This window comes from Catharus ustulatus, chromosome 5, assembly GCF_009819885.2.
Source record: "Catharus ustulatus isolate bCatUst1 chromosome 5, bCatUst1.pri.v2, whole genome shotgun sequence".
Lineage (NCBI taxonomy): Eukaryota > Metazoa > Chordata > Aves > Passeriformes > Turdidae > Catharus > Catharus ustulatus.
The window spans coordinates 63538509-63551516 of NC_046225.1; the positions used below are offsets into that span (position 1 = coordinate 63538509).

Sequence of the window (13008 nt, forward strand, 5' to 3'; positions counted from 1 at the left end):
AAATTTAGATTGCTGCGCTTCCCTCAAAAGATTTGCTTTCTCTATACTGATGACAGAGGGGGCCTGTGATACTATCTGGATATTGCATTTATTATTGCAAGGTGGCATGAATACCCAAACATATCCTAGCATTACAGGAATAGATCAGTTGGAAAGTGAAAGATATACATTTGAATGTTCCCTTTTAAAAACAGGAGCCCAAGGCAGCTCCAGAAGTCCTTGGTTTCTAACCAAGGTTACAAGTGCAGTATCTCTCCCCATCACTCACAAAAAATGTCAGTTGGCTTAAACCAATGAAAGGTCAGCCCTGAAATGTTTTGAGGCATGAAGATATCGGATCTAAAATTACTTGATGAGAATTTCCTCACTACAGGAAGCACAGTTAGAGGCATTTGTGGTGATAGATGAGAGTGAGCAGGAGCAGAACAAGTTCTGGAGGTCAATGACCCATGCAAAGGCAAATCACTGTCCTGCTCATAGGCAGGGGAGCTGGTAAAGCTGCCAGGAAAAAACACACCACCAAATCAAAGCTGTGACACTATCACAAGTCATTTCTAGAAAAATCTCCTCCTTGCAGGGTCACTCCTTTCCTTCAACTCTTTACCTCACAAACTCTTGGAATTAGAAAATTCTTCTGCAGCCAAAGTAGTGACACTCAGCAGAAATGAGGGTTAATGCAAACCCCAGTGAATGAAGATGCTACTACCCTGACAAAGATTTCACAGTGTAGTATGCACTGTATTTGAAAGTTGGTACGATTCTCTCAAAAGACTCATCTCTGGTGTGTCATAAGACTAGCACTAAAGATTGCATTTCCTATAGCACTAAGGATGCAGTTAAGCAAAGATTCTGTGGTTTGTCTCACTGCCCAGACACTAACATGTTCTTTTTCCAGTTGGTTCTTTTTTATTATTATCATTATTAAAAATTTATTCTATTTTCCTGGTTTTTTTTGCTTTCCCCTAATTTTTTACAAATTATCTCACCTAGGAAGAAATGAAAATATTTCTGATATTTGACCAAATTGAGAAGAGTCTAAACCTGCATAATGCCAAGATCTAGAAAGGAAAGCTATTGAAACCAAAAAACATCAGCTTTCCCCATCACCATAAAAAAAAAGGAGAGTAGTGTCAGAGAGAATGTTTTAATTTATTTGTAAATTGCACATTTAACATTAATCTAAATTCTATCATTTAGTAGAAAATAAAGGAAGGTTAGTTTTTAAAGCTTTTATTTTTTTTAGTCATGGCTACTCCTGTACTGGCATGTGCTGCTCTAGAGAAATGCATGCTATTGCCCATTAACTACAGCAAAAAACACTGCTAAAATATCTGTATTATGCAGTCAGGAAATAGATCTAAATCTTGCCAACTAAACCCAATTTTACTTTCAAATGGCACTAACCTTGATTAATAACCTTCTCCTCAGTCATAACAAGTTCTTGGGATCCCCTCTATCCAAATAAACACTTACATAATTATTGAGCACCTTTATCAGTTATTTCACTGGAAAGGCCAGGCTGTCACTAACTTTTTAAAATCTGTACTTCATGCCTCTCAGTATTTTTAATAATTTCTCTACAGGTCAAAAATAACATCTCTCTCAGCAACAGACTTTACTCTTCTTTAAAGAAATTACTAAATAACTAATTCCACTCCTTCATCCATTTGGAATTCCAGTGATGCAAGGCATGTTTTTAGTAATTTCAGGTAAAAAAGCACCTCTTCCCACAAACAAACCTTTGTCTTGAAAGATTCCTTGCTCTTGATCAGCCTTGTCCCAAAAAGACTGAAAGTCCAAAGTTAAATTCTTTCTCCCTTCTGGGGGTGGGAATCATCCAACCAAAGTGTATCTCCCCCTGGTCCCCTTGACAACCACTGGAGCCCAATTTCTGCGGCTCTTCCCACCTCATCACGGAATCACAGGATGGCTCAGGCTGGGAGGGACCACAGTGGAGTCATCTGGTCCATCCTCCCTGCTCAAGCAGGGCCATCCCAGAGCACATGGCACAGGATTGTGTGCATAGGGTTCTTGGAGATCTCCAGCAAGGGATACTCCACAACCTGCCAGTGCTCAGCCACCTGCACTTACCTAAAGCAGGCACATAAAACGGGCAGGGTAATTCCTCAGAAGTATGTTTTTCTCTGCTTTAACTATGAAAATAAATAGAAAAACTACCACACATGACTGTCAGAAGTACAGACATCATACAGGAAATGTATCTCACCCTCAGTGCCAGAACAGCCTCTGACCTTAACAGCCACACACAAACCATTTTAAGGAAAGCATCAAAGAATTTTATTTCAGGCTTATCTTCAAATACGATTCACTGGAAACCAGTAAGTGATTTCTTGCAAAATAATGAGTAGAAACACAAACTAATAAACAAACAAAAAGCATTGCTCTACCAAAACATATCTAAGAAGAAATACCTTGACAGAAAGAACAATTAAGCTGTGCTGTTCTGTGAATTTAATCCCTATTCTGTAAAACAATTCACTGCACTGGACACATTCCTTGCCTGGAGCTTTCCATCCATAAGATTTAAGATGACTGCAGGAAAAACAATAAAAAACACTACAATTTATCCCTACATTCCTTGCACAAATTCCCTTTCAGCCCCAAGAAATGAGGGTAAACAGCCACAATGGTTTCAGATCCACTATGGAAAGAATATACAAAATAAATCACCAGGTCAAAGTGTTCCAGCACAAAAGAAATTGGATGAGCAGCATTTTCTATTACAGACATTAGGACAGAGGCTCAATCACTAGAGGGTAAGAATTAAACATAATCCTTTTTTCCACACCTAGCCCAAAAGAGAGAGAAAAGGCCCAAAATACTGCACAACTGGACTGGCAGGGCTGACTCCACATGAAAGGGGAGACGAGTTCACTTGCACCTCTGTGTGGTTCCCTGATCCATCAAAAGTACCAAGGACACTGCCTCAAGCTCAAGCCAGCCAGACTGGGCAAAGCCTGGTTCTTAAACTGCAAGTAGACACCCAAACTCAGGAAAAAACCAAGCCTCCTCTTTCACATGTCCCATTACTCATCTGGAACATCTTCTCTTGCTTCCTACTTTCACCATCCTGAGCAAAGCAGCTGTTGCAAAGCCAAGTCCCAGCCCTTTTTTCTTAGGTATTATGTGAACACGAACATCCAAGATCAGTTGATGAATGCTGTCCTGTGTTTATTTCACTGGGAAAGGTAGAAAAACAATAACTGTTTCTAATGTCCATGAATTAATTCTACAAAAGCAAGAAAAGAAAGATGAGGCCAAGGTCCTTCCAATTAAAAAAAACTAACCAGCATTCAAAGGAGGTGATTAAAATGGGACATGAAAAAAAGGCCAAATGTGGACACATACTCTGTGTGACATTGGGCATGTGAATCCCAGCTATGGCACTGTGCCCAGTGCCACGGGTACCTGCTGGAGGCAGCCTTTGTCCCAGGAATTGTCCTCTTCAGCTACATGCTTTTTATTGTCCAGACACAAAACAAGGTTTTAAAATGTTTTTAATGCCAAAATTCATTATTGCTCTACTCCAAGGGGCTGCAATGGTTTCTCAAGTCTTTTAAAAAGAAAATATATCAAAAAGCGTTAAAAATTAACTTTGTGCTTCCAAAAATTTCAAGTCCATTTTAGACCTACATTGACATTCCAATGCCTGCCCTAAAAAGGTCTTTTTTTTTTTCCAAATCTGACAGGCAGCATTTATTCACCATCCTGCACAGAATTTTTGCTTTCATCACAGTGACATAGGTGGTGAATGAAAAAGTATTCTGTGCAATCATATATGTTTATTATTATAAAAACACACTTAAATTAAATTATACTTAATTGCTCAATTAAACTAGATTACAAATAAAGAGCTTCATGGTGTACAGTTCTATCGTGAGGAAAAGTAATTCAAAACCTAGACCTCTTTACAGGGACATATTAAGAGAAGGAAAACTGGCTTTCTTTTATTAACATATTACTACAGCATATATCTGACCTCACTGAGAGTGCATTGTTGGAACAAAATTATGAGATGCTACATGCAAATTTTATTTCTCACTCACAAGCATTGAATATAATGCTGGGCTGTGAAAATAATCAAGAATGACAAGCCTCAAAATGCATGCTGCTCTGCTGAACTGAACTGAACTGAGGGAAGTCTTGAGTTAGTAAGAAAAAAGCCATAGGGACAACAGGGATTTATCATGTCTGAGAGCAGGGCCTTGAACACTGAAAGTGAAGTCAAGAGAAGTTCCAAAGACAGTGGTTTTTGCATAACACAGTCTTCATGGTTTAGTATTTTAATTGGGATGAAAAGTAGGGAGAAAATACTTCTGGCAAACAGAAGGAAGTGACCAACCATCCACTGTTTCCTGAAAAAGCAAAGAACTGAAGTTTGCCTTGTTTTGTAAGCAAGAGTAACTTGGTGGTGCCCAGAAATTCCCCACTGATTCTGGGGCATCCCAGCACCCAGCTGAAGCAGCTCTACCCGTCTACATGTAATTCCATGTACAGATGAAAAAGAAAAACAACAAAAAAAGAGTTCTTAATAGAACTATGAACCAATTTTTCTCTGAGAACATGACTCAAAGTTTTTTACTGAACTACAAAAGGCCAGGCACTGAATTGAGTACAGAGTCTCCTTTCCTTTCAAAAGGCTCTGGATCAGCTCTTCATGCATCATTGCAAACTTTGAGCTGAAATTCATCAGTAACTCAAGGCACAGAGGTTTGCCGCCAGTGTGTGACAGGCTTCCATTTGTTACTGCGTCTAGTAATGAATAAAGCCAATTGCAAATCTTTAATTTAAGAAGGAAAAGAAAAGAAAAAACCACAAAAAACCAAACAAACCCAAAAAACAATCCAGCAGGTTTTGTACAGTAGAATTCAAATGTTAGGAATGTTGTAGGAGTGAAAAACTGAGGGGAAAGAAGGAATGAGCTTCCAAAGGACTTTTATGTAAGTGGAGGTTGGGCATAGCTCTGGAATCTTAGATGTGAAGTCCAGTAAGAATAAGAATTGAAAGTAAGAAATAAAACTTATGAGATGAAAAGTCAGTTCACTTCAACATAAGTCTATAGAAGATCTTTTAAACCAAAGGAATGTATCACAGGAATGTGAAAGAGTCTCTCTTTTTTTTCTTTTTTCTTTTTTTTATTGTAACTATTATTAAAGTAGTAGTAGTGAAACTTGGACATTCTTTCATTGAAGTGTCTTCTACTGGAAACCTGATGCATAGAAATACACATTTTTCATGGGAACATACAACTCTTCCTTGGTAGGAGAGTTTCCCCTGTTACATGTGGAACTACTTATCACAGACCAGAAGAGCCTTAAGCTCAGTGTCAAGACGACCAGCAAGAGCTAGTCTGTTCTCTGCATGATAGAAAACCCCAGGCTTGAATCTTATTTGTACCTGAGCCTAAGTGAGGGAAGACCTCTGACCACTACAGTGTTAGACACCATGGGAAGAGGCTTGTGCTCCACTTAGTCTGAATAGCTAAATATCTATCAAAGCAGGGGATTTAATGTGGGGGTCTATGCTGCAGATAAGTTCACAGGCTATCAGAATATGTATTTAATCCAATTCTCTCTTGTTGAACCTGCTAAGTTTTGTGATAATTGAACATTTAGGGAGATAGTATGAGTGTGAACAGTATTTTGATATATATTGTTTTACCAAGCTTTACTAATGCTCATCTACCACAGCAGTGTCTGAGAATAAGTCTGAAGGCAGTGGAGTGCTATCTCTCTTCTGACAGAGGAGTTCCTAGCCACTGTTCCTAGCCACTGTCACACAAAATACTCCTGTGCAAGGGAGGCTTGGGTGAGGCAGAGGTGGACCTGCACATGAGGTACTCAAGGAGACACAGCCAGACACAGAGTGCTGTCCCATCCTGCTACCAGGAATCAATCCACCTTTTCCTTAACATGCAGTTAAATTGCTTTTTAGCACAAAACCAAGTATGACTGAGTGATAGTTTGCAACACTTGGTAACACTGTAAGGATAAGCACTATCAACATGATACAGAACACCACGCAGTGTGTAAAAAATGCAAAATCATGAGAAAAATAAGCCTGTGGATTTACTATACTATATGCCCATTTTGAGCATCTTCTGCTGGTGAAAATGTCAAATGTCATTAAGATAAATTATTTTTTGTATTCATTTTGCAGTGCAATGTGTGAGCTGAAGTTCAGCATATAGTATGAACAATATTCTGTCTTCTGTTGTCACAAGCACACAAATGTGTAACACACAGTATTTCCTCCCCCTACCCCACTTTTAACCCAAAAGATTCTACCTGAGCGTACTTGTAACAAACATCACCATTGTTTGGGTACTTTCACAGGCTTTAAAAAAAAAAAAAGAAACAGAAAATCAAAAGGAAAAAGAACTTGTTGATGGACACTGGAGTACTGCAAGGGAATTCCTGTTTCTTCAGGTTGCCAGATTGAGATTCCTGTCCTTAAGAATGTCTTCAAGTAGGTGCTACTCCAAAATTAGGAAGTTTATTCCCAGAATCCAAGATATTAATGACAATATTGAATAGAACCAAGTGTGAAACAGCCTGCTTCCCATTTTTGCCTTGCCAGAGAAACACAAGTGACTAGCTCCCTTTTGAATACAAATGTCCGCTGAGTTGACTTAAGTCTTAAAAATATTCACTGTTGACCTTTTTTTCCTGACTTTTCAGAAATCTGAAACAAAGCATTGTGCAGCAAAGATATATAAAACTCATATTTAAAATAAAATTGGGTAATATATGCTGCATTATCCATCAGATACCTAACTCAAAATATCAGGGGAATGTTTCTTGCATGGCACATTGACGCACTTTGCCTTAAGCTCCTGAAATTTATACCCTGCCTACAACAACAGTAAAATGGCCAACTCCACTGATTTGTCTGAAGCAATGCTTATATTAAGCAATGAAATATGTTTTATAATTACACATTAAAGTGTCACTAAACACTTTGGAAACCACCACTTAATTCAACAGTGTAAACATGACGATACATGTTTACAAGGAATTATGAGTACTTACCTCTTGATCACACATTGGTGTAAAAGCAACCGTGTACTCTGCCAGGGTCATATCATTCACCAAGCTCTTCATTTCTTCATCAAATACAGAGTTAATAAATCCTTGCTTTTGGAATTCATCATGCATTCTCCTAATGAAGCTGTTCCTTTCCTGGCACTTTTGGGTGAGGCAAGCCAGCTTAGCCTGTGTGGCATGGACACATAAACATTCCATGGTTCTGTCATTTCACTCCCTGCTGTGACTGCAAGATTACATTTTGTGTCTGATCTGTAATTCCACACATTTTGACCCAAAGCTATAGATTGTATTCCTATGTCTCTACAGTATTAGATGCCCCCATACCTTGAAGAGCAAGATATATGCACAGATAAACTGGAAAGAGATGTTCCCTTTCCATGTGCAAGGTCCCCCTTTTGACAGGTTGAAAGTAACCTTCCAATAATGTGAGCGAGCCCTTGCCTAGGGTGAAGCCCAGCAGCATGTAGCTACTCAGGGACAGCTGCAGAAGGAAGGCACAGACACAGAAGCCTGTAAGCAAAGGGATACCCCTTGTGTAGGTCCTGAATCAGTGATCAGGGAAACATGGTACCTTCAGAGGAGCTAATGTCAACTTCACTTCAGATTTGCTCTTCTGCAGTTCTTTCTCCTGAAAGATTGAAAAATAGTTTTTGCATCAATTTACTCAAGAATCACTTCAAAATACTCTAGCAGCTTTTTGATATTTGTTTTAGACCTGACTCTGAGGTGTACACTTTGCATATCAGTGCGACCCTGTATCACAAAGAAGATAAATCAGTGTAAGGCATTGGTTTCACACAGACAGGCTCTGGCATACAAGCACTGCCCTCCTCACATTAGCATTGGTCTTAAAAATTAACAAAGGCTTTTGGATGTTCTTAGATGAAGCCTTATATTAGTGAGGTGATTTAATCAAAGCAGCATCACAGTAAAGACTTGGTATCCTCCATTATGCACTCATGTTCATATTTACTCTGTGAATCTTCCAAAACATTCATTGGGGGAAAATTTTCAGTATTGTAAAATTAGAGAAAAGAGGAGGGATTTTCCTCAAGTATAGTCTACTCTGAAAAGTGAACATCAACAACCTTTTACTCTGGCACAGTTGATACATGTTCTCTATCAGGAGGTGAAGCAGGGTGTGCCAGATTATTTAGTCTGTACCTTATGATTAAAACCTGCTGATGGTAACCCTCCTTTCTGATTATACAGAAAAAAAATACAATTTCTTACCATTATGCATCAATACATTATTTTTGACAATAAAGTACCAATTCCTTTACATTTATTTTGCCTGACAAGTTACATTTCCATAAATTTTACAGTAAATATATTATATTCATCATTAAAACACCCTCCTTTATGAGAACTCAGTTATACTGAAAAAGGTCACACGGTCCTCAGCTAATAAATTGTGAGCTTGGGAGGAATCAGAGCAGGCAGGACAGGGGAAAATTGTATTTACATTGCACTAGCACTGAGGAAACAAAGAAAGAGTTGGCAGTAGGTCCCTGCACTGGAGACATTTAATTCTTGATGAGGCAGGGAGCAACACATCTTGCTGATGCAACAGAACAATTAGGATTTGTCCATTTATATGGACAGCACGTCTCATCCTTTACTCACCTACCATCTGATAGGACACCAGACACTACAAGACAGTTTCATTTTACCAGCACCATCCTTCTGAGGCATCCCCTAACCCATGGCTGAGAGAAACCACTAACCTTCTTTACAGGACTGGTTTAGAGCAAACCACAGCACATGATGAGGCTAGGAGGAACAAAACAAAACAACCACCACCAAACAAACAAAAAACTACAAAACAAAAACCAAAATTGTAGAAAGATGGGTCTACTGTGGAGAAAGTAAAATGGAACTTGTTCCCAGTAAGGAGAAGACAATCATCTCTTGTATTTTAGAGTACAGACAGAGGAGAAGCATGTTCTACTCGTTGCATCAGGCTATGAAGAACAAAGAGCACTATTGAGAACATGCCATTTACTAGCTGTTTCAGAGCCTAATGGGCAATTCCAGTTTGGCTCACATTGTAACTATCATCCCATTCCAAAATAGAGCTCCCAATAGGAAAGAAAATCTAAGGGAAAGAAGGCCTAGGAGGAATTTGTTTCCACCCAAGAGTTCAGCGTAGCTGTAGTCACACTTAGAGCAGCAGCTTTGCTGTCACACTGTAAGGCAGCAGCTCTGCCAGTTTTAATGTACCTGCTCTGGTTTGACAGGTGAAATTAAATGCACAAGTGTAAAAACTGCTTGTGTAAGTACATTTGTGCATACATGAGTCTTTTCATCAGAATAACTATGATGAAATCCAAATCACCCACCTATCTGAAAATGTCTTACTGAAACGTTCTGTGTAACCCTAGCAGATGAGCCAAAAAGTTAGGAAAACTCTCTCAAAATTCTGTTATTAGCTTGGAGTTTCATATCTGTTCTAGTGGAACAAGAGAGTTGGGAATGTTAAAAAATCCTGACAATTTAAGCCAAGAAGGTGGCTATGTAAAGAATTTCAGCATGACTGTGCTTGCATTACACTATGGGGATTAATTAGAGCAGTGTTAACTTTCATGATCACCTACCATTTTTCCATAACATGGATCACTCAGGCAGTTTACATCTTTTCCCTATTTCTCTGAAGTAAGAATCACTGGAAACCATTCAACTATCATCAGATGCATTCCCAGGAAAGAATCCTGTTTTGCTTCTCCCCTTTGAAACGAGAGATGTAGAATCTGAAGTCTAAGCTCACATTTAAGCACACAGAAAACTTCATACCTTTTCACATAGCTGAGCCTGAAGGAGTTCCACTTCCTTCTGCAAGTCATGAAATTGATTTTGTAATGCAGCCTGGTCCCTGAGCTGGGCTTTCAAGGTCAGTACTTGCTGCTCTAATCTCTTACTGCATATTTTATTCACCTCTTTTTCCTGGGCATCCTTCAATGTGTACACAGGCTAGAGAGAAAATGCACAGATTTTCAATTTAGGGGTATAAAACAAAAATATTCTTAATCATGTCTTGTAACATAAAACATCTCAATCAATGTAACTACCTACCTTATACATCAAAAAGAAGCAATGGGGAAACTGGGCAAAGACAGATGAAGTGACCAACCTGTGGTCACATAGTGAGTAAGAAAAACTCTCAGAAGCTCTCAGTCTCCTGTTTCAACAAGGAGTTATGTAGTATGTTCCTTGTTTTTCAACACATAGTTATGTCAGAGAGATAATTACACTCTCCCAAATATTTATTTGTTCTGGAACATTATCATTAAACTAATCAGATCTTAAGTAAAAATTTCTAAAGAAAAATACTTCTTATACTTAAATGTAATAATAGTGATACAGAACAAGTGGAAAGAGAAGCTTCTGAATTTAACTCCTCCCCCACTCTCCAATTTCTTTTCTCCCCAATTTCATGCACTTAGATTGAAAAGATTAGTGAGAGCTTTAGATTGATGGTCAGCATCATAAGGTCAACTCCTACAAGTGACACTGCCTGCTTAAACATACAGATTTAGAATGAGGAAAATTTGAAGAAGAAGGAAGTATCCTGAAAAACACTTATGCTATTATATTAAAAAAATATTGAGTTGATATACACAGCTGGTCAGATTTCTCATAATGTAAGTATCAGTATATAAGCAAGTCTAAGCTAAAGATTATAGTCAGACCCATGATATACTGTGGTAAAACCATATAACTTTCTGACAAAACAGAATGATGGTTTGATTTTAAACATTGATACAACTGAGAGAGAAGCTTATAGTCAGCCCTGATGCACAACACCACAGGAAAAATTTACTGACAGCCTTTCTGGCTTTGCCACCCTTCACTACAACACACTGAAGGCACCATTTCATAGGGAACAGCAAACTGAACTGATAGATCACATTACTCTGCCTGCAACATATCAGTGCAACACAGAAAAAAACTAGAAATATGACACTATCATAGTGTTCTTCATGAAGTCAGTCCTCTGTGTGCAGCACTGGAGCACGTAAAATCCTTGGTACCAAACTTTTTGGCTCCCTCTTGTGTCAAGAGAACAATAGGAACAGCTGGACACATCAAGATGGATTACACCAGGGTTGCAGGGACAAAAGCCTGAGGATGAGTCCATGACATGGTATTTCCCTCATCTTCTTTTCCCCATGAAAAGTATGTTAAAACCAAAAGGGAAACAATTCCTAACTGAAGATGCCTTATGGAAAAAAACGGTGGGAAAATAAAACAACTGTGTGAAGGTTAGAGACAGAGAAAAGTTCCCTCTTTCCTTTTGCATTTGCTAACTCACTAGCAGTTTTCTGCAGTTTCAATGCACAAATGAGACATACAAGATTTATATATGAGCATTCTGTCAGATGTCCTAGTCTGCAGTGACCAGAGGTTGTGTAGTCAAGCTCCAGAAGGATGAAGGCAGCTGGGACTGGGAAATAACCAAAGGATAACTAAGCCTAAACACAGTATTTAACATCTGCATTCTTGTAAAACTAGATCACTCATCTTTGAAGTTGGTACCTAAACATTAAAAATAAAACCTCTTCCTCTTCTTATGTAAATTGTGCTTGTCTGAAAACTCAGTGAGAAAATGAGGAGGAATGTGACCTTTTTTGCTACAGGCCTTTCTTGCAGACAGTCACCAGGAGTTCACTGGGGAAGCTGGTGCCTTATTTACTGTGTGCAATTTATGCAAAATTCTTCTATTAATTTTTGAAGCTGTAAACAGTACCCTGCCCCCTTCCTGCTCACCCCCATATTTCTCTTAAATTCAACCACAGCACCACTGCTCAGAAGGCCACTTCAACATCCCAGAAAACTCATCCAAATACTCCTAGGCTAAAGCATATTTCAACTGCGAGTAACTTCACTGAAATACAGTCTTAGCAGTAAGTTTCAAATATATTATCTTAGTCCTCTTTTACTTGCAATGAATAATATCATGACAGCCTTAAGGAGTCTCAGGTGATAGCTAGGATCCCTGGGCAGAAGGGCCTGTAGAACATAAGAAATGCAAAATGATCTAAAAGACACACCCAAAACACAGCATATTACAAACACTTTAGGTTCTAGGTCCAGAGTGCTCACATCTTCACTTCTTTCAAATATTGCAGAAAGAGGTGTTCCAGAAAAATGAAGTTTAGAACAGGAAAAAGCATAAATTACTGTGATTTACTGTGTAAGGGTTTATTAGTAACTTTGAGTAAAGAAAAATAATTTGGTCAAGGGTGGCAAGTAACTGAAAACAAAAACTGGATCACCAGTCAACAAAACTGCCCTCAGGAAGTAACATGATGCTAGAAAAGTAGATCATGATCCTTTTTTTGTGACAAAAAGTCTCTTTAAATTTTTTTAAATCTAGAAAAACTTGTATTTTAAGGTCTCAAACAAACCCACTATCAACAGTTTGGTGTACATTAAAAAGTTTATTTTAAAATTGGATTATTGAAATAATGTTGACTTTTGTTAAGACATATCTACTCTACAATATATATTGTACTACTTGCTAAATTGTGTCATTAAAATCAGTATTATTTGGTTAAAACATAATGGACTTGAGATATGTAGATAATTAGTTCTGCCATCAAATAGTGCAACTGAAAGATAAACCCAGTTCTGTGATGTACATGGACTCCATCTTTGACCCTGGAATAAGACACCTGTATTCAAAACTTTGACACTAAACCTAGAAGTAATTCAACTGGATGAAGAAGTCAGACCTAAATCAAACAGCATCATAGTATTGCATAAATATATACTACTGATGGATAAACTCTAATTTGAAAACATAAGTGGTTTGAGGGATTTAAAAGCGGCATGGTTTTTTAGCAAAAGGCCGACTTGCACTTTTTCCAGTGGAAAAACATTCTGTCAAGGTCAATGAATTTTATTCTCATGTGTGTCACAGGACTAGCTAACATTT

General features: G+C 38.2%; 1 protein-coding gene across 6 annotated transcripts in view; it reads right to left on the reverse strand.

Annotated features, from left to right (window-relative positions):
* Positions 1-13008, reverse strand: part of C5H4orf50 (chromosome 5 C4orf50 homolog) — a 96534-nt gene that overhangs the window by 56131 nt on the left and 27395 nt on the right. For 5 of the 6 annotated variants that reach the window (XR_004418073.2, XR_004418074.2, XR_004418071.2 and 2 more), the window contains 3 exons: positions 9864-10040; positions 7642-7698; positions 7053-7235 (listed from right to left, as the gene is read on the reverse strand). The exons of the other annotated variant lie outside the window; for it this stretch is intronic. Coding sequence is in view for 2 of the 5 variants with exons in the window: in XM_033061323.2 (XP_032917214.1) it covers positions 7053-7235; positions 7642-7698; positions 9864-10040 (417 nt within the window). In the remaining 3 variants the exon portion in view is untranslated. The remainder of the gene's footprint in view (positions 1-7052; positions 7236-7641; positions 7699-9863; positions 10041-13008) is intronic. 6 annotated transcript variants of the gene reach the window in all.